The 27,262-nt window shown below is 42.4% G+C and overlaps 1 protein-coding gene across 1 annotated transcript; it reads right to left on the bottom strand.

Annotated features, from left to right (window-relative positions):
* Positions 1-4,588: 4,588 nt before the first annotated feature.
* HSD11B1 (hydroxysteroid 11-beta dehydrogenase 1) lies at positions 4,589-26,725 on the bottom strand. The gene is made up of 6 exons (XM_066261458.1): positions 26,484-26,725; positions 25,567-25,697; positions 24,704-24,815; positions 24,365-24,550; positions 6,583-6,726; positions 4,589-5,191 (listed from the first exon to the last, which is right to left on the bottom strand). The coding sequence occupies exons 1-6, from the start codon at positions 26,569-26,571 to the stop codon at positions 4,962-4,964; spliced, it is 891 nt and encodes a 296-aa protein (XP_066117555.1). The 5' UTR covers positions 26,572-26,725; the 3' UTR covers positions 4,589-4,961.
* Positions 26,726-27,262: the final 537 nt, after the last annotated feature.

Consider the following 27,262-nt stretch of genomic DNA (forward strand, 5'->3'; position numbering starts at 1 on the left):
GCTAGGCCATATCATGCTTTTTACTTAAAAAAATTTAAATTTCTTTTGAATGCTGATGAGCAGGAGACGCCAAATCTTTTTCTCCTACAAACTTCTACCTTCTTTTATTTGATCCAGCTAATAACACTATTTTGTCTTTTTCCAAATAGCTCCAGATATATGGAAAAGGTTTTTTTTTTTTAATTTTTTTTATTTTTGAGAGAGACAGAGTGTGAGTCAGAGAGGGATAGACAGGGACAGACAGACAGGAACGGAGAGAGATGAGAAGCATCAATCATTAGGTTTTCATTGCACATTGCAACACCTTAGTTGTTCATTGATTGCTTTTTCATATGTGCCTTGACCATGGGCGGGCCTTCAGCAGACCGTGTAGCCCCTTGCTGGAGCCAGCGACCTTGGGTTCAAGCTGGTGGGCTTTTTGCTCAAACCAGATGAGCCCGCACTCAAGCTGGCAACCTCGGGGTCTCGAACCTGGGTCCTCTGCATCCCAGTCCGACGCTTTATCCACTGTGCCACCACCTGGTCAGGCTGGAAAAGGTTTATATAGGCAGATGGGGATCCTCAAACCCCTTAGTGAGATCTTCTGAGCATGGCTTTTAAGGTACCAAGAGGCAGAAAAAACCCAATAGAGATCTGATGAACTACCAGCTTTTAGGATACGCCCTTAAAGGCTCCAATGCCCCAAAGGGGTCTCATAGGATTCCATCTGGGGCCTGCTTCAATAGTGAATAGGAAGGTCATTGAGCTAAAGCCTGCCAGGCTTACATGCCTTTGCTATGAGGAAAAAGGGACACTGGAAGGTAAGGTAGGCTTCTCCCTCGCTCCTCTAAGGGAGGGTTCAGTCTCTTCCAGTCCTGCTCCAGCCACCTATGCCTTAACCTTGCCCAGAATGCTGGGGTTTGCCACTGAAGGCTGAAGGTGCCCAGGGCCGTCGGCCCCATCTACGACACTGTGGATGAGCCTAGGGTATTTTTTCCAAGAAGCAGGTAAACTGATCTCATTTGCACAAGGGCCACTTAATTATGTCTTGCCTGAATAGTCAGGTTTTTTATTCTTCCCTCGAAGATCTCTTTGTGGGTGGTTGTCCTATTTTCTGCTGCTTTGTTTAATATACAGTGTTTTCTTTATTCTGCCTACCTCAATGCCCCACTCATATTTCAGGCTGGAACCTACTCCTAATTTAGAGCTCTCTTTCCTCCTTTTGCCAACTTCTTTATGAATTTACCTTTGCCACCCAGTTTAGTGTATCCCAAAGTTCTCTTTACCATGCCACAGTCGCAGAGCTCCAGAGAAAAGCAACCTGGTCTCATCTCTCCAGGCAGAGGAGAACAGAAGCTCCATCTCCATACAGGCTGCAGATGGCTTTTCTAGTCTACCTGAATCATTACCAGCTAGAAGCAGCGGTCATTGGGACTTGGACGTGAGCTGCAAAGTATAGAATTGTGACAACAATTCCAGTGCCTTGCAGACTTTTCCTGGATGTGGACTTTTCCTGGACTCCTGCTCCTTATGACAGCTCCTAATGGACTGAACTGGGGTTGAGTTGCATTTGCAGGGATTTGGAATGGTGTTGGTGCCAACTTGGACTTGGTGAACATGTTAAGAACACTACTCTTTTATGGATTCTTGCTGTATTGGCCAAGAGTTTGCTTAAAGGCTTTAATCACTGTAAAAAAAAATAGAAGACTGGATAAAGAAGATGTGGCACATATACACATCTTGATAACATTATATGGAGTGAAATAAGTAAATCAGAAAAAACCAAGAACTGCACGATTCCATACATTGGTGGGGCATAAAAATGAGACTAAGAGTCATGGACAAGAGTGTGGTGGTTGGTGGGGGGGAGGGAAGGAGGGAGAGGGGGAGAGGCACAAAGAAAACTAGATAGAAGGTGACAGAGGACAATCTGACTTTGGGTGATGGGTATGCAACATAATTGAATGACAAGATAACCTGGACATGTTTTCTTTGAATATATGTACCCTGATTTATTGATGTCACCCCATTAAAATTAATAAAAATTTATTTATATAAAAAAAGAATATGGAGGGCAGAGTTGGGAAATTTATGAAGTGTTGGAGTCCAGTTGAAGGCGGGTCTTCAGTGTGGTGGCTTGATTAGGATTGGGTGTGGATCGTGGTGCAGTTGTTTGGGATTGTTAAGCCTCGTGAAGTGAGGCTCCCAAAGACTGGTGAAGGGTTAAGAGCCATTTCATGCTGTCTGTGAAAAAGTTGAGCATTTTATAATGTATTTGCCATACTTATTTTCTTGGACAAAAGTTGCTTGGAATAATAAAATCATGCTGATAAAGACAATGAAGTTGTAATGTCGTGCTAATGAAGACAGTAAACTGTGAGCCTGTCAGCATCTTCAGTTCTCAGACCGAGCTAGTTTCTGAGATCTTCCCCTTTGGGTTTTGAGGAAAGCGTCATTTAGCAAGAGTTTAACCTTTACCTAAGCAAATCCTGACTCACTTTGTTCCTGCTGTTCAGTGAAGGAATCGCTGCATTTCACCCCAGCACAAAAGTCTGTATAGAGGGAGCCTCATTTCTACAGGAGCCTAAGGGTGTTAGTCAGATTGGTCAGAAACCAAGACATCTATTAGACCACCTTTACTGTGTGTGTGTTTGTGCACATGCGTGCTATTATGCTAGCTATATAGTCAGAAACCCGACTTTAGGGTTTTGGTCTGTTTTCTCACACACGGTGCAGTTAGGTCTCTCCTGCTCCCTTGCACTGAGCATAGCCTGGGGAGGACCTCTTTCTAAGGAGAGTCCATCCATCTTCACTCTAGGATACAGCTCATTGGCCATGTGGTTGGCAGGTTCAATGGACTTCCATCTGTTCTGCTGTCCAGTCATTTAGATTAAGAGGTAGGAAAAGGAAATTTCCTTTGCACTTCCAGGCCCATGTCCTGTGCCCCCAAATCCCTAACCATGAAAGCTTTACATTTGAGAGTGTTGGGCTCATGCTGGGTATACTGTCTGTAACTCTAGAAGACTCTCCATCCTTTTCCACTCTGCTCTGTGCATGGGGAAGGTTGATCTGTATGGTTTGTATCAATCTACTCCCTCATCCTTCTGTTCAGCTAACAGAAAATATCAGCAAGAAGTCAGAGGGAGGGAAGAGAATGAGGCTGGGCTAATTATTCCCCCAGATCCCTCTCTCAGTGTCCTTGGTTGGCTGGTTGCATCCCTTAACGGAATGGCATAGCTCCTGCCGTGTGGCACTCTTCAAACAGTTCTTTCTGTCTCTGGGTTTTCATAACAGTGCTCTCCTCTTGTCCCTGTGGTGGGCCTAGGCTTGAAACAGATGCAGCTAGCCCTGAGATATTACATTATCTCTTGTGATTGCCCTTTGATCTTGCCCACCCTTTTGTTATTAAACTCTACTAAAATGGTCCAATTTGGCCTTGGCCTGCTGGCTCAGTGGATAGAGTGTCAGCCCCACATATGGACATTCTGGGTTAATTTCCCAGTCAGGGCACACAATAGAAGCAACCATCTGCTTCTCTTTCCGTCCCTTACCCCTTTCTGTCCCCTTTCCCCTCTCGCAGCCAGTGGCTTGATTGGTTTGAGCGTTAGCCCTGGGCACTGAGGATAGCTTGGTTGGTTTTTTTAGCCTCAGGTGCTAAAAAAAGCTCAGTTGACTTGAGCATCGGCCCCAGACAGGGGTTATCGAGAGTGGATCCCAGTGGGGGCACATGCGGGAGTCTGTGTCACTATCTCTCCTCCTCTCACTTAAAAAAATTATCTAATTTTCCATCCCAGGTATCTTTCCTATGGGAGCAATATAAAATAATAGAAAAAGTATCTGAAATATACAAAATAGTGAAGACATTATGTCCATTAAATGAAGAGTAGGGTGATTTCTTCAACTTAAAAAGATTCAGACCACAAAATAAGAAATGAACATTAATAACTTTTACTTGTATAGGTTATGGTTTTAAAGGAACTGTACTGAATGAACTGAATTTATAGTTTCCAGTTATGATTTATAAAGTTTATGTGACCTTTATTATAATTAATATTAAACATTATTATATAGGAGGTGAATTTGATCTAACTACCTTGTAATTATACCGATGGTTACTATCAATTCCACAACTGCAGGTTCCCATAAAAAAGCAGGAAATCTGGCCCTGGCTGGTTGGCTCAGTGGTAGCATTGGCCCAGTGTATGGATGTCCTGGGTTCGATTCCCATTTAGGGCACACAGGAGAAGTGACCATCTGCTTCTACCATTGATCTCTCTCTCTCTCTGCCCTTTCCACAGCTATGACTTGAATGGTTCAAACAAAGTTGGCCCTGGGCTCTGAGGATGGCTCCATGGCCTTGCCTCAGGTGCTAAAATAGCTCAGTTGCCAAGCAACAGAGCAGTGGCCCAGACAGGCAGAGCATCTCCTGGTAGGGGGCTTGCCGGGTCGATCCTGGTTGGTGTGCATGCAGGAGTCTGTCTCTGTCTCCCTGCCTCTCTCTTAATAATAAAAAAATAAATAAGTAAAGAAGGAAATCTTATCCATTGTGACACATGAATGGACCTGGAGAGTATTATGCAAAGCCAGCTAGAGAAAAACAAGTACTACATGATTTCACCCATATATGGACTTTAATAAACAAAGTAAACTGACAAAATAGAACAGACCCATAGGTAGACAGCAGACTGATAGCTGTCAGAGGGGAGGTGGGTTGTGGGGCTGAATGAAAAAGATGAAGGGGTTAGGCAACCCTGTCCCTCCTCCCCCCAAAACACTCATAGACACAACTGCAGTTCATGACATTTATTACAATTACATGTCCACTGTGTGTGTGTTAGAGGACTCGTCAAATTGTGAGGTGTGAGGCGTGACTTGCAACTCTCTGAGGAGTCTCCTTTATCCCTCTGGGGGGATGCCCTCATGGATGGAGCTTAGATAAATATCAGGCAGAACAGTCCCAAGCTCCCTTTCCATGCCCAGCCCTAAAGAAGTTCCTCCTTGTTTATAAATTTGTCCATGTTATACCATCTCAGGTTGAGAAACTCCAGGATGTTTCTCCCTAGATTTCTTAGCAGGAGTCTGGACCAGACTGATTGGACGTAATACACTTCCTCTTGGCGCAGAGCTCCCCCTTTGATGATCTCCAGGGCGCAGTCTTCTTTTGGAGATGGGTCTAGGTTGAGTATCCCAGCTGCTGCCTTCATGGCTGAGTCTGTTAAATGACAAGCAAAGAGTGGGCTTTTGAAGACTAGGAGAGCCTACATGATGAAATACCTGCTGACTCCAACAACTTAGCCATTAGGGGCTGTTTGCCAGTGCTTGCTCTGCAAGGTCCGTGGGCCCTCCAGGGATTACATGGAGAAGAGTGGGTATGTTTAGGGCCTGTTGGGCAAAGGCAGGCCCTGTCTTCCTGACTGACAATTTGCGGGGGGCATTAGAGCTAATTGGTTGAGAGATTTGAATCATGTTCCTGTTTTGGTTGTTCGGTTGGGAGTGAGGGAGTAACATGCGGGAGCAGAGCAGAGACCAGTCAGAGGGTGACCCAGTACCTAACAGGAAGTGTCGGTGGGGAAAAACAGAGCACTGTACAATCATGATTTACTGACTTGCAGAAGGAAGAATGGACAAGAATCCAGGCCTTTGCTCCCTCGTCAACACTAACCACTTTCACATAGAAGGAAACTCTATTGTTAGCGTCTTTCTCCCCAAACTTCATGTTCTTCTTGCACGGCTCCCGTCTCTCTCTCCATCCATCTCTTCTTTCACTGTGCATTTGTCTTTCTCTTGTTCTTGTTCTGAAACTGCCACTCAGTTGACTCAATTACTCTTGAAATAAAATTTTCTCACTGTGCCTGTCACATTTTTTGGATAAACTTGCATTTAGACTTACAGAAAAGTTATAAAAATTATGCATAGTATTCCCTCATAGCCTTCACCCTGCTTCTCCTGTCATCATAGCACATAGAACCATTGCACAATTATCAAGAATAGGTATGATATAATTGGAACAATATTACTAACTAAACTAAAGACCTTAGTATTTTCACTAATATCCTTTTTATGGTCTTCTAGGATCTTGTCCAGGATTTCACTTCATATTAAAGTCTTATTTTCCCTTCAATCTGTGACAGTTCTTCAGTCTTTCCTGGTCTCTCATGGGTTTGCCCATTGTTCTCCTATAACTGGAGGCTATGCATTTTTGGCAAGAACACTATGAAAACAATGCTGAGTCTTTCTCAGTGCAGCACATCAAAGGGTTCATCTATTGATAGGTTCATATACTGCCAGAGATGTTATTAAGAAAAACAAACTTGTATTTGATGTCTTGTATAGGAAAGGAATGGCCATTGAGAGTCCAAGAGGATATAAGGTGTTCAGAATAGGATCAGGTGACGAGTGTGCTGTCACTCAGCATGTCTGGTGGTCAGAAGGGAAAGACAGAGGTCAAAGAGTGCTCAGGGGCTGCTTCATTAAATGAGGACTAGGGCTCTCATGGGCTTTTAGGTCATTACATATGAATCACGGAGATCAGCACCTTCTTTACCCAAATGGTAAGACAGACAACTCATCTGCAGACCATTTATTTCTATCGCTTGATCTTACCTGTGTTTATGAGGCCGAGGATGCAGAGAGTGATTGACACATTGACCTTGGCCAGTGAATATTCCTTCCTGATGGAGGAGAAAAACCCATCGAGAGCAAACTTGCTTGCAGAGTAGGGAGCAATAAGTGGATTAGCTATTTTCCCTAAATGATAAAGAAATGGGTTAACAAGGTAATCCATTTCAGTCCTGCAGAGCTGATCCTTGCTTTAACTGTAGCAGGCTTTGTAACCCCCCATGGAGTCCTTCTACCCATTGAGTCGTAGTTTCTCTCTACTGCCTATAGAGAGTATCATGCTGTGTTGAATTTATAAACGAAAAAAATTATTCTCCATCTTTAATATACATATAAAGAACTCTTAAAAAATACAATTTTATTTTATTTTATTTTATTTTTTAGGAAACCCCTCCTGAATCATGAATTTGGGCTTGGGATTTGACTCTCATGGGTATGTGACACAGAATGTACAACCAGACTATCTGCTACCACTGGGGCTACTGACTAATCTAGGGCTGGTCCAAAGACCCAAGCAGGGCTGCAGGGAGGGATTGGTCGGATCTTAGTATAGATGGTAAATAAGAGGGACTTTAAAGAGCCATGTAATGCCACAGTTGTTAACTCTTTCACCTCTGACCCAAGATATTTGGGAATCCAAGGGTTTGGCAAGAGCCCTCTGCCAATACAGTGAGCTATCATTGATTTGCTTTCTTCACAAGGTGAATGAAAACTCCTGTCTTTACTTTTCTACCCAAAACTACTTTTTTTTTTAAAAAAACAAAACAAAACAAAAAACAACTTTCATCAGCTTGGTTAATTCTCACTCCAGTTTTTGCAAGGACATATGGACACATTCCTGATAGGGTAACCTATTCTATATCCTTTATAAGAGGAGGGAGTAGAAGTGGCCGGAGACCTTAGATTTTTTGCTGAGCATTGTTATAACAGCTACTTTAAGACCCTTGTCTGTTAATTATAAATAGAAGTCATTTTTAGAGTTGATCCCCATTGATTGCCTTTCCTCCTGAGTGTCAGTCACCTTTTCTATTCTTGTATGTATAGTAATATTGCATTTTATTATTAATATTATAATATTACTGGATTTTGTCCTAGTCCTCCTAAGAGTATTGATTTTTATTTTTTAGGCGGGCAGTTAACTTGGCTGAAATCTGCTGTCTCTTGCAGTAAGTACCACCTTAAATCTCTGTTTAACTAGTTAATCTTAACTGGACCCCTCATGGTCTGACTCAGTGGTAATCAACCTGTCCCTACCGCCCACTAGTGGGCGTTCCAGCTTTCATGGTGGGCGGTAGTGGAGCAACCAAAATATAAATAAAAAGATAGATTTAACTATAGTAAGTTGTTTTATAAAGATTTATTCTGCCAAACTGAGCAAAAACCTGACATAAAGTACTTAGTAATTAATTATTATTATATGCTTTAACTTGCTGTAACTCTGCTTTATAAATTTTATAAAGTAAAGTTACTTCCCTACTTTATAAATCACCATTACTGTGGAACCGATGGGCAGTTAGAAAATTTTACTACTAACAGAGATACAAAAGTGGGCGGTAGGTATAAAAAGGTTGACTACCCCTGGTCTAACTCTCCAGTTGGCTGGATTGAGTCAGATTTCAAGATTAATCCATTTTTTTCCTCCAGGCTTTAAAGAACCTGAGGTCCATCATAAGTATGGAGACAACCCATAATCCAGGGATAATTGAAGTGATGGGAATGGATGAAATTGCCAGGGAGAGTACATTGAGAAGAGGTCTTACAATGGAAAGAATCCCAAGAAACCAACCACAAGATGAAGAGAACTGAGGAGGGGCAGTGAAACCCAGGGAAGAGTTTTGGCCAGAGACGAGGGAGGAGCGTGTGGTGTTGAAACAGCACAAACCGGCAGAGGTAGGTAGGATAAAACCTGTTACTTAATTTCACTAAGTGACTTTGGCAAGAGCATGTCTGTGCAGGTGTGGGGCCTATGAAAGTGGCTCCTCCTGTTGTCTCAGCACCCTCACATCTCCCAAGGCAAGAACAAAAGCATGGATTTAAGAACCCTCACCGTGAAGGGTGGGCACAAACCTGTTCCACCAGCGTTACCTCATCACCCACATCCAGCCTAAACAGGCGTGCTTGCAGAAGGGGGAGTTGTCAGTGTCCTATGTGTTCATTTAACCAAGGATCAGCAGAGGCATTTACATTTCCTTCACCTTAAGTCACATGAATGGGGCTTCAGGAAGATCATTTGAGACCTTTACAAGTGTCCTCTGGAGTTTGAGGATGGGTATTTGACTTACACTAGAAAGTCAAAAGGGGTCCCTGGCTGGATGGCTCAGTGGCAGAGCATTGGCCTGGCATGTAGAAGTCCTGGGTTGAATTACCGGTCAGGGCACACAGGAGAAGCAACCATCTGCTTCTCCACCCCTTCCCCTGCTCCCCCCTCCTCCCCTCCTGCAGCTATGGTTCCAGCAATTTGGCCCCAGGTGCTGGGGATGGCTCCATGGCCTCACAGTAGCTCGGTTGCCCAGCAATGGAGCAGCGGGCCCAGATGGGCAGAGCATTGCCCTGTAGGGAGCTTGCCCGGTGGATCCTTGTCAGGGTGCATGTGGGAGTCTGTCTCTGTCTCCCTGCCTCCTGCCTCTCAGGAAAGTCTAAAGGCAAACGCTCACCTAGCTTCAGAGCAAAGCTGAGTGCATTGTGTGATTATATACAGTATGTCCAACGAATGGCATTCCCAGAGACCAATTGGAGGGGGATTGGCCTGGGATCACCTGCCCAGGAATGGTGGGTGGACTGAGCCAGGAGGGCTAGGCTGGTTGACACCCTGAAGCTGAAAGGTGTGAGATAGAGGACACACTGCTGACACTGAAGGTGTCTCCTACAGGGCGTCTCTGGGAAATCCATGAAAAAGCCCACAAAACCCACCCTTACCTCCTCCAAACTAGTAGGCTGGGGATATCTTTTTGTTTTGAAATAACTTTAAAGTTAGAGAAGAACTGCAAGAATCCTATAATAAATAATCACTTTCCACTCTCACCTTCCCTAAACAAATCTGCGATCCCACCAACAGTACATGACTTTTCCTTTTTCTTCACATCCTTGCTAACACTTGTTTGTTGATTTATTGATGATCGCCATTCTGACAGGTATGAGAAGATATGTCATTGTGGTTTAAATATGCATTTCCCCGATGACTGGTGACATTAAGCATGTTTTCATTTTTCTTTTGGCCACCTGTTATATCCTCTTGGGAAAAACATCTGTTCAGGTCCTCTACCCCTTTTTAAATTTGTTTGTTATTTGGGTTAAATTGTATGAGTTCTTTATATATATAATATATTAACCTCTAATTGGATGTATTGTTTGTGAATATCTTCTCCCATTCAGTAGAGTGTCTTCTTGTTTTGTTGATGGTTTCCTTCGCTGTGCAAAAACTTTTTTAGTTTGATGTAGTCCCAGTTACTTATTTTTTCTTTTGTTTCCCTTGCCTGAGGAGTTATATCAGAAAAAATATTGCTACATGAAATGACCAAGATTTCAGTTTCATATTCTACATATGAGCGAAATCATGTGGTTCTTAGCTTTGTGACTTACTTTGTTTAGCATAATATTCTCAAGGTCTATCCATGTTGTGCAAATGGCAGTATTTTATCTTTTCTTATGGCTAAGTTGTATCCCATTGTATATATGTACCACATGTTCTTATTCCAATCATTTATTGAAAGACACTTTGGTTGTTTCCATGTCAGGCCACTGTGAATAATGCTTCAATAAACACAAGGATGCATATATCTTTGCAAGTAAATATCTAAACAATTTTTGGGTAGATAAACCGAAGAGGGGTTGCTGGATCATATGGTAACTCTATTCTTAATTTTTTGAGGATGTCCATACTGTTTTCAATAGTGGCTATCTCAGTTTACATTCCCATGAGCAGTGAATGAGGGTTTATTTCTTTTTCTCCACAATCTATCCAACACTTGTTATTACTTGTCTTGTTGATAATAGCCAATTGAACTGGTATGTGATGTGGTCTCTCACTGTAGTTTTGATTTGCATTTTCCTTGTGATTTTAATACCTCTACTATTTTTGGCAGCTAGAATGAAATAATTTAATTCTTAATAAGACTTGATTCACGCGTTAACTACTCTTTCTGCTCAGTTCCTTTTGTTTTCATAAATGTAGTTCATAAGTTGCTGATGTGGCGTCTCTTTGTCGAGCAGGAGGAGATAACCTCATGGTTGCAAAGAGAAATTATGAGTTTGTTTTGCAAAAGGAAAGAATGTCTTTAAGGTAGCTGTGAGCAGCTTCTGACGCCCAGGAGTCTGGGACATTCAAGCGTCATCTATGACTCAAGAAACAGACTTCTCTCTCAGTCACTGAAACACCCTTTCCTTCCCTCCCTAGCTGCGTACAAACTCATTACTTCTGCTTTTTGAGAGGGATGAATTTGAGAAATCTTGCTCTCCTGTCCTCTTGCTTTGGCCAAATAAAATAAACATTTCTTCATTTCCAAGCACCGGTGTTTCCATGTTTCAGCTTTACCGGTGCAATGGCATGTGAACTTGAATTGTGGGAGGTGATTCTGCAACAAGGTCATGGTCACAGGTTCAGGGAGTTAGGATGTCGACATGTCTTTATAAGGGCCGCCATTCAACCTGCTACATTAACACTGATTATTTAGTCCACAGACCCCATTCAACTTTTGCTACTTGTCCTCATAATATCCTTTATAGCAAAGGATCTGATTGAGGAACACAGGTTGCATTTAGTTGTCATCACTCCTTAGCTTCTGGAACATTCTGCAGGATTTCCTTGACTCTCATGACCCTGGCACTGTTGAGTACTGCCAATAGTTTTGTACATGGTAACATGCTGGAGCTGGCTCACACTGGATCACAAGAGCTGACTGCTCAATTTTCATGAATTTTGCAGGCAGGTTGGGGTCACATTCAAATGGCCATCATGAGAGTCCTTATACCATGGAAATGCTACAAATAAAAATATTTGACTGTTCACCTCTGGAGAGTGAGTTGTTAAACATTTACCAGCACATTGCTGATGAATGTCCTTAGTGTTTTGACTTTGTTCTGTTGTTTCTTCATGCATTGATTCAGGCTATGCATTTTTGGGGCAGAATCAAAGGGCTTATTCTAATTTTCTTCCCCTTCATATTTGTAACACTGACATTGAGAGCCTTATCCTCCACATACATTATTTATTTGATTAATACCCCTTCTATATCATCATTCTTCACTTGTTTCTGAGCCCTCTGAGTAGACACCCTCCTCATCCCCACCAGGCAATGACACCCTATACCAGGCCACAAGGCCCCCTCTTCACTCCATATTGAGCTGCCCCATTGCGGTCCCCTGGCAGATGCCCTTGTCACCTCTGTTATTTCTGACACCCCATGCCTGGTGTCACATGGACACCCTCCTTGGTTTAGTGCGAACCAGGCTCCTGGTATAAACCAAGCTACCGCTGCTGCCTCTTGTTTGGATGCCCTTCTCATCTCATGTCAAGTCTTGGTATCCCAACTCAGGCTGCCATGGCTGCTCCCTGACACAAAGCTGTCCCATTCTGCTCACGTTTGACAACCCATGCCAACAGAGCAATGTTTAAGGAATCAGACATGTTACCACTGCCTCCTTTGCTTGTAGCTTAACTTTGCCCTCTCTGTGGTCTTGCTGATTGGACCTGAGTCAGTAACTGCCCCTCTGTAGGCTGAATGACTTGCAGGATTGATTTACAAAATACAGCTGAGCCAATTAGATACCTCGTTTTTGGAAAGGATTTGGAGTTGGGAGATTGTGAGACCAAGAGAGTTGATAATGGGCCAGAAGTCAAAGGCATACTAAGAGTAGTTATGCTGAGAAAGGGACTGTGGCAGCCTGGTTGAACTCTACACCAAATGAAGCAGAGGCTAATAGAGAAGAGAGGAGCAGAAGTGCTGAGAGAAGCAGGTATGGCATAACCATACCCTCTCTGGGACCACCTGGGGGCCTTATTTCATGGTGGATTCTCCACTGCAATTCCACTGCAATACCCAGCCGGCTCCCCAAGGATGGGCTGAGACAGATGTGTGCCTGATGTGGGCCAGTGATTTGGTACTCCTTCCAAATGTAATATTTACTAAATTTTACTAAAGTTTTCAACATTTACTTAGAGAGTACAGGGCAAGACTAATTTTATACTGCTAAAAATAAAGGATTTATTGTTTACTTGAATTACATGGGAGTTCCTGAGCCAGACAACTTCATGGAAAACATTAAGAATCAACTATTCTAGACATCAATTGGATTCTGACTTTCAGTTGACTGTGGTGCCTGACTGCAGGTCTGTGTCAGCTGATGGTTTTCAGCATCGGTTAACTTTTCTTATAGGTTCATAGCCACATTGAAAAAAATCCAACCCTAAGTGCTTCTGTACATTTTTTTGTGGTTTGAGGATTATCCCTTGATAGATCGTTAGCATTACATTTGCTAGGTGAAATGATGGGAGCACTTTTTAAGGCTATTGATACATTTTGTCAGATTGCTGTAAGACAAATAAAAAATGAAGGACTAGACTTTTAAAAATCAATTGTGAAAACCAGTAAAACAAATGAAAGGACAACAGTCTTCCTTCCATGACTGAGGGTGGTTCTGTATCGATGGATTCAACTAACACCAGATTGAAAATATTTGAAAAAAAAAAAACAGTTATGTTGGGGGCATGTACTCTGTGGGTGGTGCATCTTTACTGAATGTGTACAGATTTTTTTCTTGTCATTTTTTCCTAAACAATACAGTATAACAACTATTTATTGCATCTACATTGCATCTACATTGTATTAGGTATTATAGGTAATCTAGAGATGATTTAAAGTGTTGATTGAGAGAAAAAGGTAGAAAAACATTTATTTGGGTTTTTGAATTGCAATTCAGAAACAGATTCTGGAAGCAATCAGAAAGTGTCCTGTCCAGGAATTAGCATTCAGGTTATAGTAGCCGTTTACCAAGAGTTATGACTGAAGGAAAATTGATCTTTCATAAGTCAGTGGTTTCTCATGAACATCTCTTTCCATGACTGAAAAAGAAACATTTTTTTGCATAGTTCTTAAAAAGCAGCTATTTTGTACAGTCTTTGAAAGTTTCTTTCTCAGCAAATACCATATTTCCCCATGTATAAGACACACCTAATTATGGGGCCCAAAATTTGAAAAAAAATGTATTACATAAAGTTATTAAATTTAAGTTTTATTCATCATAAAATTAATACAGCTCCTCATCACTGTCAAAACTCCCATCCATTAGCTTGTCCTCATCTGTATCTGATGACAAATCAGTCTTCATATATTGCCTCTTCCTCAGATCCATCCTTGGCATTTGAAATGCCACAACCACTGTATAAGACACACTCAGTTTTCAGATCCCAAATTTTTCGAGAAAGGGTACGTCATATACATGGGGAAATACGATAACTTGTTTTTTGGCAAGCCAGCAAGGTCAGTGCAATTTGTCCCAGAGGATGAAGTCCAGAGTACAAGATGAAGTAAGTCACTGTGGTCATTGCTTTTTTTGTTTGTTTGTTTTTTTACAGAGACAGAGAGAGAGTCAGAGAGAGGGATTGATAGGGACAGACAGGAACGGAGAGAGATGTGAAGCATCAATCATTAGTTTTTCGTTGTGGCACCTTAGTTATCCATTGATGGCTTTCTCATATGTACTTTGACCGTGGGGCTACAGCAGACCGAGTAACCCCTGCTCGAGCCAGCGATCTTGGGTCCAAGCTGGTGAGCTTTGCTCAAACCAGATCAGCCTGCGCTCAAGCTGGCAACCTCAGGGTCTTGAACCTGGGTCCTCTGCATCCCAGTCCGACGCTCTATCTACTGTGCCACCGCCTGGTCAGGCAGTCATTGCTTTTCACAAAAGTATACAGAAGGGTGTGCATAGGTTATAGGCACATGCTATGCCATTTGATGTAAGGGACTTGAGCATCCATGGATTTTGGTCCACTGGAGTGACATGTGGTGCCCTGGAACAAATCCCTTGCTAATACTGAGTGATCACTGTACTAAACACCTTTTACTTTTACCTACAAAATTGCCAATTGCTGCAAATTGTTAACTCTGCAAAGTAGGTGGGAGATGAACACTCATATATACTCAGGGTGGAATGGGGCATAATGCTTATAGTAATCATTTAAATTGGATTTAAAAAATATATTTAAAAAGTCTAGTCCCTTATTTTTCATTTTGTCTAAAGCCATTTGGAACTATGTTCCAATAGCTTTAAAATCATTCCCATCATTTTGCCCAGTAAATCTAGTGCTAAAATTTATGAAGGGAATAATTATCAACTTAGACATAAATTTATGAACAAGAACATTTATTGTAGAAATTTTACAATAGCAAAACATTGAAAGTAACCTAAATATCTAGCAGGATAAGAATAAATTATACTATATCTATATCTGTAGCTGTACCTATTCCAATACCTATATCTGTACCTGTACCAGTACCTGTATCTGTACAGTACCTTTACCTGTACCTGTACCAGTACCTGTACCTGTAGCTGTAGCTGAACCTGTACCTGTACCAGTACCTGTACCTGTGTCTGTATCTGTACCTGTACCTATATCTGTAGCTGTACCTGTATCTGTATCTGTACCTGTACCTGTAGCTATGTCTATATCTGTGTCTGTACCTGTACCTGTATCTGTATGTATCTGGAAGAGAATTCTCCAAAATATTGGCTTGATTATAGATGATTTTAATTTCATTTTACAGTTCTTTTCATTTTTCAAATTTTCATGATATATGTGTATAAATTTTATACCCACAGAAACATTTTAAAAAGTTGTTAGGGCATTGCTCTTTCAATTACTTTGTGCCTTCAACTTAGAACCTTTTGTGAGAAATTTAAGAAATGATTTGCTTTCCTCAGGGCTTCCTTCTTTGGATATAATCTTATGTACATACTGAGCCTCCTTTTTGTCTTTTTGTTGAGTAACTCAAGAGCCTAATTTGAAACATAAGCACAGCATCTGTGTTGAGTCTAATTTTGGCATATTTATATTCTTCTTTTCTTAAGACCTAGTTTTCTATTTGTATATTTCAATTAGAATGTATTTGTTGCAAGCCTTTCCAAACTCCTTAGTAAGTAAATATAACAACATGAATGATGGCAGAACCTTGCTATTTTCATCAGGAAGTGCACTTGACCGAAACCAATGGGATAGCAAGGGTCAGTAGCCATGACTACTTAAGCTCTACCCAGCCTTTTAAGGGGGAAATGCAGAGCAATGGTTGTCATAAATAGCATTTTGTTGTTGTTGTTCTTAACCTGCATTAGATTGTTACTGTCTTTAGCAGTGACAAACCTCCTCTCACCCCTCTTGGGGCAGGGGGCTGGGCAGATACAACACTGAACTTGAGGATCAGTCTAGCAGTTTCTCTTAATCCAGGGGTCCCCAAACTTTTTACATAGGGGGCCAGTTCTCTGTCCCTCAGACCGTTGGAGGGCTGGAGTATAAAAAAAAACTATGAACAAATCCCTATGCACACTGCACATATCTTATTTTTAAGTAAAAAAACAAAACGGGAACAAATACAATATTTAAAATAAAGAACAAGTAAATTTAAATCAACAAACTGACCAGTATTTCAATGGGAACTATGCTCCTCTCACTGACCACCAGTGAAACAGGTGCCCCTTCCAGAAGTGCAGTGGGGCCCGGATAAATGGCCTCAGGGGGCCGCATGTGGCCCGCGGGCCGTCGTTTGGGGACCCCTGCCTTAATCCTTCGGTTTCTGTCTAAACATAATCTTTTGAATTTAGGTGACAGTGGAATTTTTATGTCCAGTTTATTGATCCTTCCTCTGGGTCTTTATCTAGGTCATGCATGGCATATCTCTACACACATATGTCATCTCCCCATTCTTCTCCCCATTCTCCTCCAAACAGTCCGAACCTGCAGCGGCAGGCTCCTCCCTCCATGTAAATACTTACATTAACATGCATAAACACTTCCACTCACCTTGGAAACTGTGGTTTCTGAAAATTATTTTTGAGATGATTGGATTTAAGGGTAAGATTCATCTTTTCTTAGAAAAATTGGAATTGAATGAGGGCTAAATAATTTCTAGCCTCTTTCTACTCTAGTTCCCAGACCCCTTTGCATCCTAGACCTTGACTTTGCCCTTCCTCCTCACTTTTCACCCCAATGCATATCCATACATTGAGGCATTGGTCTACCTTTCAGGAAAAAGTGGGTATGCCAGAGCTGAAGGCAGGGATAAAATTAACATCTGTATATTCTTATCTTTAGGCAAAACATCAGAACATTATTATGGACATTCTAAATCCTCTTAGTTAATATGCGCAGTAGAGAAACCCGTTCCCTTTTCTTCCTCTTTGCAATATTGACTTCTTTTAGGGTAACGCTGATTAATAAAATCACATGTTTCAGGTGTACCATTCTGTAACATGTCATCTATATACTGTATTGTGTGTTCCCCACCCCAAGTTGAGTCTCCTTCCATCAACATTTATTCCCCCTTAACTCTGCCTCCCGCCATGCTCCTTCCCCTCTGGTAATCATCACACTGTTGTCTGTGTCTATGAGGTTTTTTTTGCTAAATCCCTTCACCTTTCTCACCCAGCTGCCCAATCTCCCCTCCCCCCGACTGTCAGCCCTTTCTCTGTATCTATGAGTCTGTTTCTATTTTGTTCATTAGATTCCACATATAAGCGAAATCATATGGTACTTCTTTTTCTCTGACTGGCTTATTTTATTTGACATAATGCTTTCTAGGTCCATTCATGCTGTCACAAAGGGTAAGATTTCCTTTTTTATGGCTGAGTAGTATTCCATTGCATAAATGTACCACAGCTTTTTTATTCACTCATCTACTGATGGGCACTTGGGCTGCTTCCAGATCTTAGCTATTGTAAGTAATGCTGCAATGAACATAGGGGTGCATATATTCTTTTGAATTCATGTTTTGGGTTTCTTCAGATATATTCCCAGAAGTGGAATCACTGGGTCATAAGGCAGTTTCACTTTTAATTTTTAAAGATTACTCCATACTACTTGCCACAGTGGCTGTACCAGTCTGCATTCCCACCAACAATGCATGAAGGTTCCCTTTTCACTACATCCTCACCAACACTTGTTGATATATTGATGAGCGCCATTCTGACAGATGTAAGGTGATATGTCATTGTGGTTTTAATTTGTATTTCTCTGATGATTGGTGACACTGAACATCTTTTTCATAAGTCTAATGGCCATCTGTATGTCTGTGGTGAGCTTCCTGATAGTTTATATCCATCCACCATTCAGCACCATATTTGTCACCTACTGATCAAGTTTCTATATATATGTAACATCAGTTAGTGCCTCCTGCCCCACATGCAGGTTTAGGTATAAGTTGAGCTACTATAACCAAAACCCAAATTTAAAATGGCTTAAACAAATATAAATTTATTTTTCTCTCATGGAATAATAGCTTGGGGTCTACAGTCCAGGCTGCTATGGCAGTTCTATCCCAGGAAGTAGTCTAGGAACCTTATATCACAGAACCACCATTCCTGGGGCGTCCCTTGCCTGTAGGTCATGATGGCTTATTATCATGTCAGAATTCCATTGGGAGAAAATGTAGAAAAAAGGATATATACAACCTGAAAGTTGTATGTTTCTCTTCTGCCACAGCTGGCTGCACTTGTGGTCTTTATTCAAAGTGGATAGTGTCCAATTGAAAATCAGGGGTCCTATTTCTCTAAAAGGCACTGATGTTGATAAACAATAAACAGTCTCCCCAATTGCTCATGAGAAGACACATATAAGATTAGGAAGCAGTGGGCTCCCAGCCTAGAGCACCAGAGCTGGGAAGAGGTACCCACATAATATCTGGCTGTGAAAATCAGTGGAATTCTGTCTACCAGGGAGAGGTGGAAGTCTGTTAGAGACAGAGGTGTTCTTTTAAAGAGCACAGAATTCTCATTCACAGCCACTCACCTTGGGCTCTAGTAGAAGGAAGGCAGAGAGAAGAGTCATGTGAGGAGAGAATGGGGTTTGTGGCTCTGGGAGAGAACTGAAGGGACAGCTACCAGGATCCCTGTGCTAAGTCACTCTCCCTCACCGCAGACACCATCTTACTTGGGTGGAGCACTCTCCTCCATACAGCATCAAAATGGGTGAGAGCAATGGCCCCATACTCTGGACTCCCTCTCACCCCATCCTGCAAAGCTGGTACCCTGCTGAGGAGTCAGCTGCCTGGGCTGGGTGTAAAGGTCTGGGCAAACTCAGGGAGTGTCAGTGGCTGAATTGTGTATCTTTGGGGTGGGGGCCATCCCCCCCACTTTCCTATGAACCTGACTGGGTCCTTCCCCTCACAGGAGATTGCTAGTCCCATCCTCTGAATTCCTGCTGGCTCCACCCTGCTGAGGTCTGGGCAGAATCTGGGACAGTCTGAGTTACGTGGCTCTAGGATGGGAAATTTTTCCTTTGCATGCCTGAATGGTGCATAGCCCTCCCTTCATATGGCCAAACTTTGGTCTGTTTTGGGCTTGATAAACTCTGCTGACCTCACCCTGATAACTCCCTGAGACACCCCCTCCCACCACCATACACACATTACCATCACAAAGGTGTGCAAGCACTCAGCAGGCGGCAGCTAGACTTGGCATGCCCTGGGACATTTGCTGAGTGACCTCAGACCAACCACTGGCACCAAGTTTGAACCTGCATCAATCTGGCTAATACCACTCATTCTACCTGGTGACTCACTGAGAACGTACCTCATGCAACTTGAGTATCATCAGAGGCTCTTTCAGTGACTGAGCCTAACAGGCAGCCAACAGGTAGAGGTGAATGAAAGGGAATCTCAGGGTGCTTTGGGACTTCTGCTGACCTGCCTGGGGCCCAGTGCAGGTAAAAATTGGTTTTGTTGCATAGCTAGGTCCTTTCCATGCACACCCAGGACTAGCAGAGGCAGCCACAAACTGTGGATCACTTTGTACCTCCAAACACGTTGGCCAGGGCCAGTCACAGGTGATGTCTGACATTGGCCTGCACCAGAGTCCCTCCCAAGAGGCCCCAGAACCAACACACCTGGTGGCCAGCTTCAGACAACATCAGAGCAGGATCCAATTAGCTTTGGTAAGTGACATATCCAAAGGGAGATCTCAGCAGGCACCAGGCCTTACTGAGGTAAATTCTACTTCAGGTGGTCAGTACCTGCCCAACAGCTTGTACACTGAAATATGGGTCAATCCTCACAGTCAGCTAGCCCGAGAATCAACTCTATGCACGAGCAGGCCAATAGCAATCAAGACTCAATTATAATAGGAGGGCCCACAAAATGCACATAAAGGACATTCTTGGAGCACTAAGCTCAGGTAATCAAGGAGACTGTGTCACTGGGTCCCATAGGACACCTACTATATAAGGCCACTGTACCAGGACTAGAAGTCATAGCAGATCTACCTAACACATAAAAACTAGCACAAAGAGGAAGCCAAAATGGGGAGACAAAGAAACAAATGAAAGAACAGGAGAAATATCCAGAAAAAGAACTAAATGAAATGAAGGCAAGCAATTTATCAGATCTAGAGTTTAAAAAAATGGTTATAAGGATGCTCAAAAAACTTAGTGAGGCCCTGGCCAGTTGGCTCAGCGGTAGAGCGTCGGCCTAGCGTGCGGAGGACCCGGGTTCGATTCTCGGCCAGGGCACACAGGAGAGGCGCCCATTTGCTTCTCCACCCCTCCGCCACACCTTCCTCTCTGTCTCTCTCTTCCCCTCCCGCAGCCAAGGCTCCATTGGAGCAAAGATGGCCAGGGCGCTGGGGATGGCTCTGTGGCCTCTGCCTCAGGCGCTAGAGTGGCTCTGGTTGCAACATGGCGACGCCCAGGATGGGCAGAGCATCGCCCCCTGGTGGGCAGAGCGTCGCCCCATGGTGGGCGTGCCAGGTGGATCCCGGTCGGGCGCATGCGGGAGTCTGTCTGACTGTCTCTCCCTGTTTCCAGCTTCAGAAAAATAGAAAAAAAAACAAAACAAAACAAAACAAAAAACTTAGTGAGACCTTCAACAAAGATATAGTAAGCATAAAAAGGACATAGAAACCATAAAAAAGAACCAATCATAAATGAATAATACAATATCTGAAATGAATACTATACTAGAAGGAATAAACAATAATTTGGATGAAGCAGATAATCAAATCAGCAACTTAGAAGGCAAGATAGCAGAAAACACCCAGTTGAGCAGCTAAAAGAAAAAGAAATTTTTAAAAATGATGATAGTGGCCCTGGCCAGTTGGCTCAGCGGTAGAGCGTCGGCCTGGCACGCAGGGGACCCGGGTTCGATTCCCGGCCAGGGCACATAGGAGAAGCGCCCATTTGCTTCTCCAACCCCCCCTCCTTCCTCTCTGTCTCTCTCTTCCCCTCCTGCAGCCAAGGCTCCACTGGAGCAAAGATGGCCCGGCCGCTGGGGATGGCTCCTTGGCCTCTGCTCAGGCGCTAGAGTGGCTCTGGTCGCAGCAGAGTGACGCCCCGGAGGGGCAGAGCGTTGCCCCTGGTGGGCGTGCTGGGTGGATCCCGGTCGGGCGCATGCGGGAGTCTGACTGTCTCTTCCCGTTTCCAGCTTCAGAAAAATACAAAAAAAAAAAAAAAATGACAATAGTTTAAGGGACCTTTGGGACAACATGAAGCATAGCAATATCTGTATCATAGGGATACCAGAAGGAGAAAAGAGAGAGCAATAAATTGAGAACCTATTTGAAGAAATAATGACTGTAAATTTTCCTAAACTGGTGAAGGTAAAAGACATACACATCCAGGAAGTTCAGAGAGTCCCAAAGAAGATGAAACAAAAGAGGTCCACACCAAGACACATTATAATTAAAATGGCAAAGTTTAAAGACAAAGAGAGAATCTTAAAAGCAGCAACAGAAAAGCAGTTAGTTAGTTACAAGGAAGCTCCCATAAGACGGTCAGCTGATTTTCAACAGAAACTTTGCAGGTCAGAAGAGATTGGCATGAAATATTCAAAGTGATGAAAAGCAAAGACTTACAAGACTACTTTACCCAGCAAGGCTATCATTTAAACTTGAAGGGGAAATAGAAGAGCTTCCCAGACAATAAAAAACTAAAGGAGTACTTTACCATCAAACTAGCATTAAAAAAATGTTAAAGGGTATTCTTTAAGAAGAAGAAGAAAAAAATAAAACCCACAGAGGAACATAGTTAAAAGAATAAAATGGCAATAAATATATACCTATCAATAATCAATTTAAATGTAAATGACTTAAATGCTTCGATCAAAAGACATAGGGTAGCTGAATGGATAAGGAAGAAAGACCTATATATCTGCTGTCTATAAGAGTCCCACCTCAGAATGAAAAATGCACACAGACTAAAAGTAAAGGGATGGAAAAATGTATTTCACACAAATGGAAATTTTTAAAAAGCTGGGGTAGCAATACTTATATCTGACCAAATAGACTTCAAAACAAAGGCTATATAGTAAAAGAAAAAGAGAGACACTACTCAATGATAAAGGGAAGACTGCAACAAAAGGATACAATCCTTGTAAACATTTATGCACTCAACATAGGAGCATATATATAAAGCAAATCTTAATGTACATAAAAGGAGATATTGACAGCAATATAGGCATAATAGGGGAGTATAAAACCCCATTGACATCAATGGATAGCTCTTCCAGACAGAAAATCAACAAAGAAACAGTTGCCTTAAATGACACACTAGATCAGATGGATTTAATTGATATCTTGAACATTACAAGCCAAAGCAGCAAAATATACATTCTTTTCAGGTGCACACGGAATGTTTTCTAGGATAGACCACATGTTAAGCCACAATACAAGTTTCCCTAAACTTAAGAATATTGAAATTGTATCAAGCATCTTCTTGGACCACAATGGTATAAAATTATACTAAAAAATAAACCACAAGAAAAAAACTGAAAAGCACACAAAAATATGGAGACTAAATAACATGTGACTAAGTGATGAAAGAGTTAGCAATGAGATCAAGGAAGAAATCAAAAGATACCTTCAAACAAATGAAAATGAGAACACAACAACCCAAAATCTATAGGACACAGTGAAAGCAGTCCTAAGAGGGAAATTTATAGCAGTGCAGGCCTACCTCAAGAAACAAACAAACAAAAATCTCAAATGAACAAAATGAACAGGCTGAATTCTTTTGGCTGTACAAACAATAGACTTGAAGGATAGCAGTCCACCTAGATTTCCATCTCCCAGAGTCCACAGAAATTGCAAAGTGACATTTAATAGGTGTAGAAGATGTGTGGGAACAGAGGTTATCAAAATTTCATCATGCCCTTGGACTTTTACAGTAATTCTTGCACCTTTTGAGAACAGTCACACTGTGTATATGTTATGAAGTTAAATTCTCCAGTCAAAGACGATACATGCCTTTGCCTGGAGTCAACATATTATTTAATCCTCTGAAATCCTTAAAGCCACCTACGCTGTGACAGATGTGAGGGCTTTGGCCAATGCCCTAGGGTGAATTGAGTATGTGCCCAGCCAGCACACTTCCCACTCGTATGCATCTAGAAGCTCTCCCTTTCAGCCCCAAGAGAGGCTGAGTCTGGGCTGGGGTGGAGCATCTGTGTTGCCTGGGAAGCACAGGGATGCATATTAACCACTGGCTGGTGGCACAGACACACTGCTTTTTTATCCCACCACTAGGCAGGCCTTTTCCATCCAGAAAGTAGGGCTCTTTATAACATAGATAGTGTGTTTTTAGTTACTGTAATAACCAACACTTGTGAAATATAATACTTAAGAACTTACTTACAATGTAAAAACAAATCTAGGTGATTTGTTTTTACATTGCCAGAAATGAAATTTAGATGGCTGACACTAATCCTGGTGTTTACACCTTCCAGCTGTATTCTTCTAACTGGCTAATCAACAAATTTACATGGAACTTTTCTCTTGGACCTATGATGAAATGCCTCTAGGAATCTCCCAAGCTGGAAACTCCCTGGCTTTTTACTGGTGATAACTTCTAATGCTGCCACCATCCAAAACATCAGGATTTCCCTTGATTGTGAATATTCCTGTTGTACACACTCTCTCCCTACCCAGTTGGTTGTTTAAGTTAGACTTTTAGTGTAGCAAGCTCAGATTTGGATTACACCCCCACATAGGCAGGTCTGTTAATAATAAGGTGTGTTTGTTTTTGTTTATTTAATTTTGTCTTAACCCACTGATTAGGCAACTGTGTATTGTTAAAAAATTTCACTTTTCAGTTAGTTGCATCAACTAACTTCACCTACCTACAGCTCTTGGTCATAACCGTCATGACCAGGTCTCTCCCTTAGTACCAGGAGAAGCTGTCCTCCAGCAGTTTCTCAATGTCCCATTGGACTTCCATTTGTAGATCACGAGCCACCAGGATCCTGGGAGGCACTCTGAACTGCTACCCTTTCTCTGTTCCTCCCAGGGATCTTGTAGTCCATCTACTCTGAATGAGCCCTCTTTTTGCATGGATGCAAACAACATCTCTTACTCAGTATGCGTGCTCCTCATTGAGTTTGCATGCCCAAGTCTCTTTTTCATATATCTGCCTGTCTACGCATATGGGCAAACTGTTAATCAGCTTTTGTTTAAGATCACTGTGAGCATTTCAACTTCCACTTTATCTTGTGTTACTTCTCTCCATGAAAACTGATAAAATACTCATATTTACTACAGAGCCCCCAACCATCATCCCTGGCACTTCTGCTGCACTCACCAGCCACCGAGGAGACGACGACAATGCTTCCATTGCTCTTCTTCAGCATGGGAAAAGCAGCCATAGCCATGACCACATAACTAAGGTAGTTGACCTCCATAACTTTGCGCACGTGAGGGATATCACCATTGAATAGCTGCATAGAAGTGTTGGTGATGTGGTTGAGAATGAGCATGTCTAGTCCCCCTGCAAGAAATGACTGTGTTAAGAGAAACCATCTGGGGTTGATACCTTTGCTTTCCCCCTCCCCTCTTCCTTCCCAAAGCTCCTCAGCAAAGTCCCATTGAGCGAAGACCCATGGAGCAAGTCCCGAAGAGGAGAGAGGAGAAGCAGCCTCACCCATGATCTTTCCAGCTTCGACAACAAATTGCTCTGCGAAGGTCATGTTCTCCATGGTGCCAGCAATGTAGTGGGCTGAGGCTGCTCCATATTCCAGGCAGTGGGATACTATCTGCAAGGGCACAGTGACCTGGGTGGCATCATTGGCTGCAGACCTTTGGGGGCAGTCTCTGAAGTAATGGGGATTTATATGAGAAGTTGCTCACAGTACTGGTTTGATTAGAAATGGTGGTGGGTTTATGTATATGAGTGTGAATTTAGTGTACATGTGTGTTTGTGTGTGTTGCTAAATGTAGCCTGACACAATCTTTCTCCTCTGTGTGAAATTCTTCCGGAAGTACTTCAGGTAGGGTCTAAATGGATAACTCATCACGGTGCTTAGGTTCAAGTCCATGGTATGCATGTGTGAGTTTCCGGGAATTGGTATTTCTGAATGATGTTAGTTTCTGTGTGGGGACCCTTTGGTTTGTGAACATTTTTATATCCTTGTGTTTATGAGTCTGAGCATATGCAAGGTGATGTGCCTGAGAATTTACATAGATATAAGAATATGAATTCATGTGTAGGTCTTAGAATTTTTGTATCTGAGCACGTATCTATATATCAGTGACTTTGTAACTGTGTATGCACAGGCAGGTCTTTGTGTCTATATATATGTAATGGGAATGAATGCTGAAATGCATATTTTTATATTATTGTGGGTGTTTGGGTGTTAGAGCCTCTGTGTGTGAGCATAAACCTGTAAGTTTGTGTGTGTGTGTGCGTCTGCGTATGGATGTGCCAGGCTCTTTGTGTTGGCTCCTATATGTAAGAATACATCTGGCTGTGTATGTATAGACATGTTTGTGGGCAAAGACCCTCACCTTCTTTAAATCTTCTTCTGACCTTGCTGTCACCATCACATGGGCTCCCATCTTTGCCAGATGATAGGCCATCTCTTTTCCAATCCCCTTGCTGGCCCCTGTGACAATCACTTTTTTTCCTTGGAGCATCTCTGGGAAACCCAAAAGGAAGTGAGGAGCATACCCAACATGACATCAACAGCCCTCCTCCTGCTCTGGATGTGGGCAGCCTTATCTCAGTGTCTTCACATTATAAATGCAATTCATCTCAAACTGCATAAATCAGTGGAGGGAATTTCAAGTCTCTCATAAATATGCTCTGAAATGGGGGTTTGGCTTGTTGCTCAAAACTAAGCCTTCCTATGGTCTTTCCTTAAAACAAAACAACCCCCCCCCACCAGCCCAAAAAACAGCTCCATAGAGGTTTCAGCTGGAACACTAGAGTTGCAGAAGTCTCTGGACTCATCTAGTTTTGCTCAATTGAAATAAAATGCAAAACATTATCAAAACACATGCGCTCACAGAGATTCCAGGGATTTCCTTATTCCCTCACTTCTATTTAGTCATCAACTCCAGACCACTTTCTTGCCTCTCATTCATCCGTCTCTCCATGGAGCCCACCTATCTGGCTGAGCTGGGAATTTTGGAATTACCTTCATTTTTGTAGGGGATCTGAAATTGCTGTTCATTAAGGTTGTCAAATACAACATGTACTATTTCACAATCGTTTGGCTACATCATCACTCTTCCTCACACTCCTATTACCCAGAGCCTGTGGCCGGAGGGCACAGGAATACTCTGCCACCTCAGGGTCCTTGTTGTTTTGTAACTTTGTGGATCAGGAAATCATCATGATTTTCAGACACTCCCGCCACCCCTGTTTCTTTTTAAAAAAAATCTTTTCCTCCAAAATTAGACATCATTACATTGGTACTTACCTGGTCTGAATTCCTCATTTGCAGAATAATAGTAGCAGGCCAAGAAGACCCCAAGAATGGGGAGGAGATAGTTTTTCATAAAAGCCATCAGACAGGGAGCTGGCACGAAGAGCCCTGTAGGACACACAGAGAGGACCTACACAACCTTCTACAACCTCCTAGGCAAGTAGCAATGTCCGAATTGTGACATCAAGGATGGGAGGCTGGAGTAATCTCAAGCGGTGTTAGCCAATTTCCCTGTAAGAGCAGCAATTGGCTAGGGAGGGATCCTATTTGTCTAGGTAGCCTGGTACTGGTAGATTTCACAGTTAACACTATTTATTCCTTTTCACTGAGCAAGAAGAGATTTACAGATGACCAAATTCATGACTGTACAGGACTGGATTTCTGGGCATCACTATCCTGAGCTCATTTTCTTTTTAACAGCATTTATACCAGGAACCAACAGCTTTACAAAAGTGTTTGTCAAAGAGAGAGATAAAGCATGTGTGAGGCTTCTGGGAAATGTGAGTAATAGCAAAGAGAGCCAAATTCAAGCCATATCTCAGCCCCACCTTCTAGTCACAAACAATTTAAAATATATAATAGCACAAAACAAAAATAAGCTAAGAAAATATGTGCATGCTTGAAAAATAAAATAGCAGACAAGCCCAGTAAACCCCACAGTCAGGTTCAATGAACTTGTATTACAACATCAAAGGGAATGCAAGCCAGCCAGAGCCCAGATGGGAAGAAACCCAAGACTGGTTGAAGACTCTCAGGAAAGTACAACGAATGTA

This window comes from Saccopteryx bilineata, chromosome 2 (assembly GCF_036850765.1).
Source record: "Saccopteryx bilineata isolate mSacBil1 chromosome 2, mSacBil1_pri_phased_curated, whole genome shotgun sequence".
Lineage (NCBI taxonomy): Eukaryota > Metazoa > Chordata > Mammalia > Chiroptera > Emballonuridae > Saccopteryx > Saccopteryx bilineata.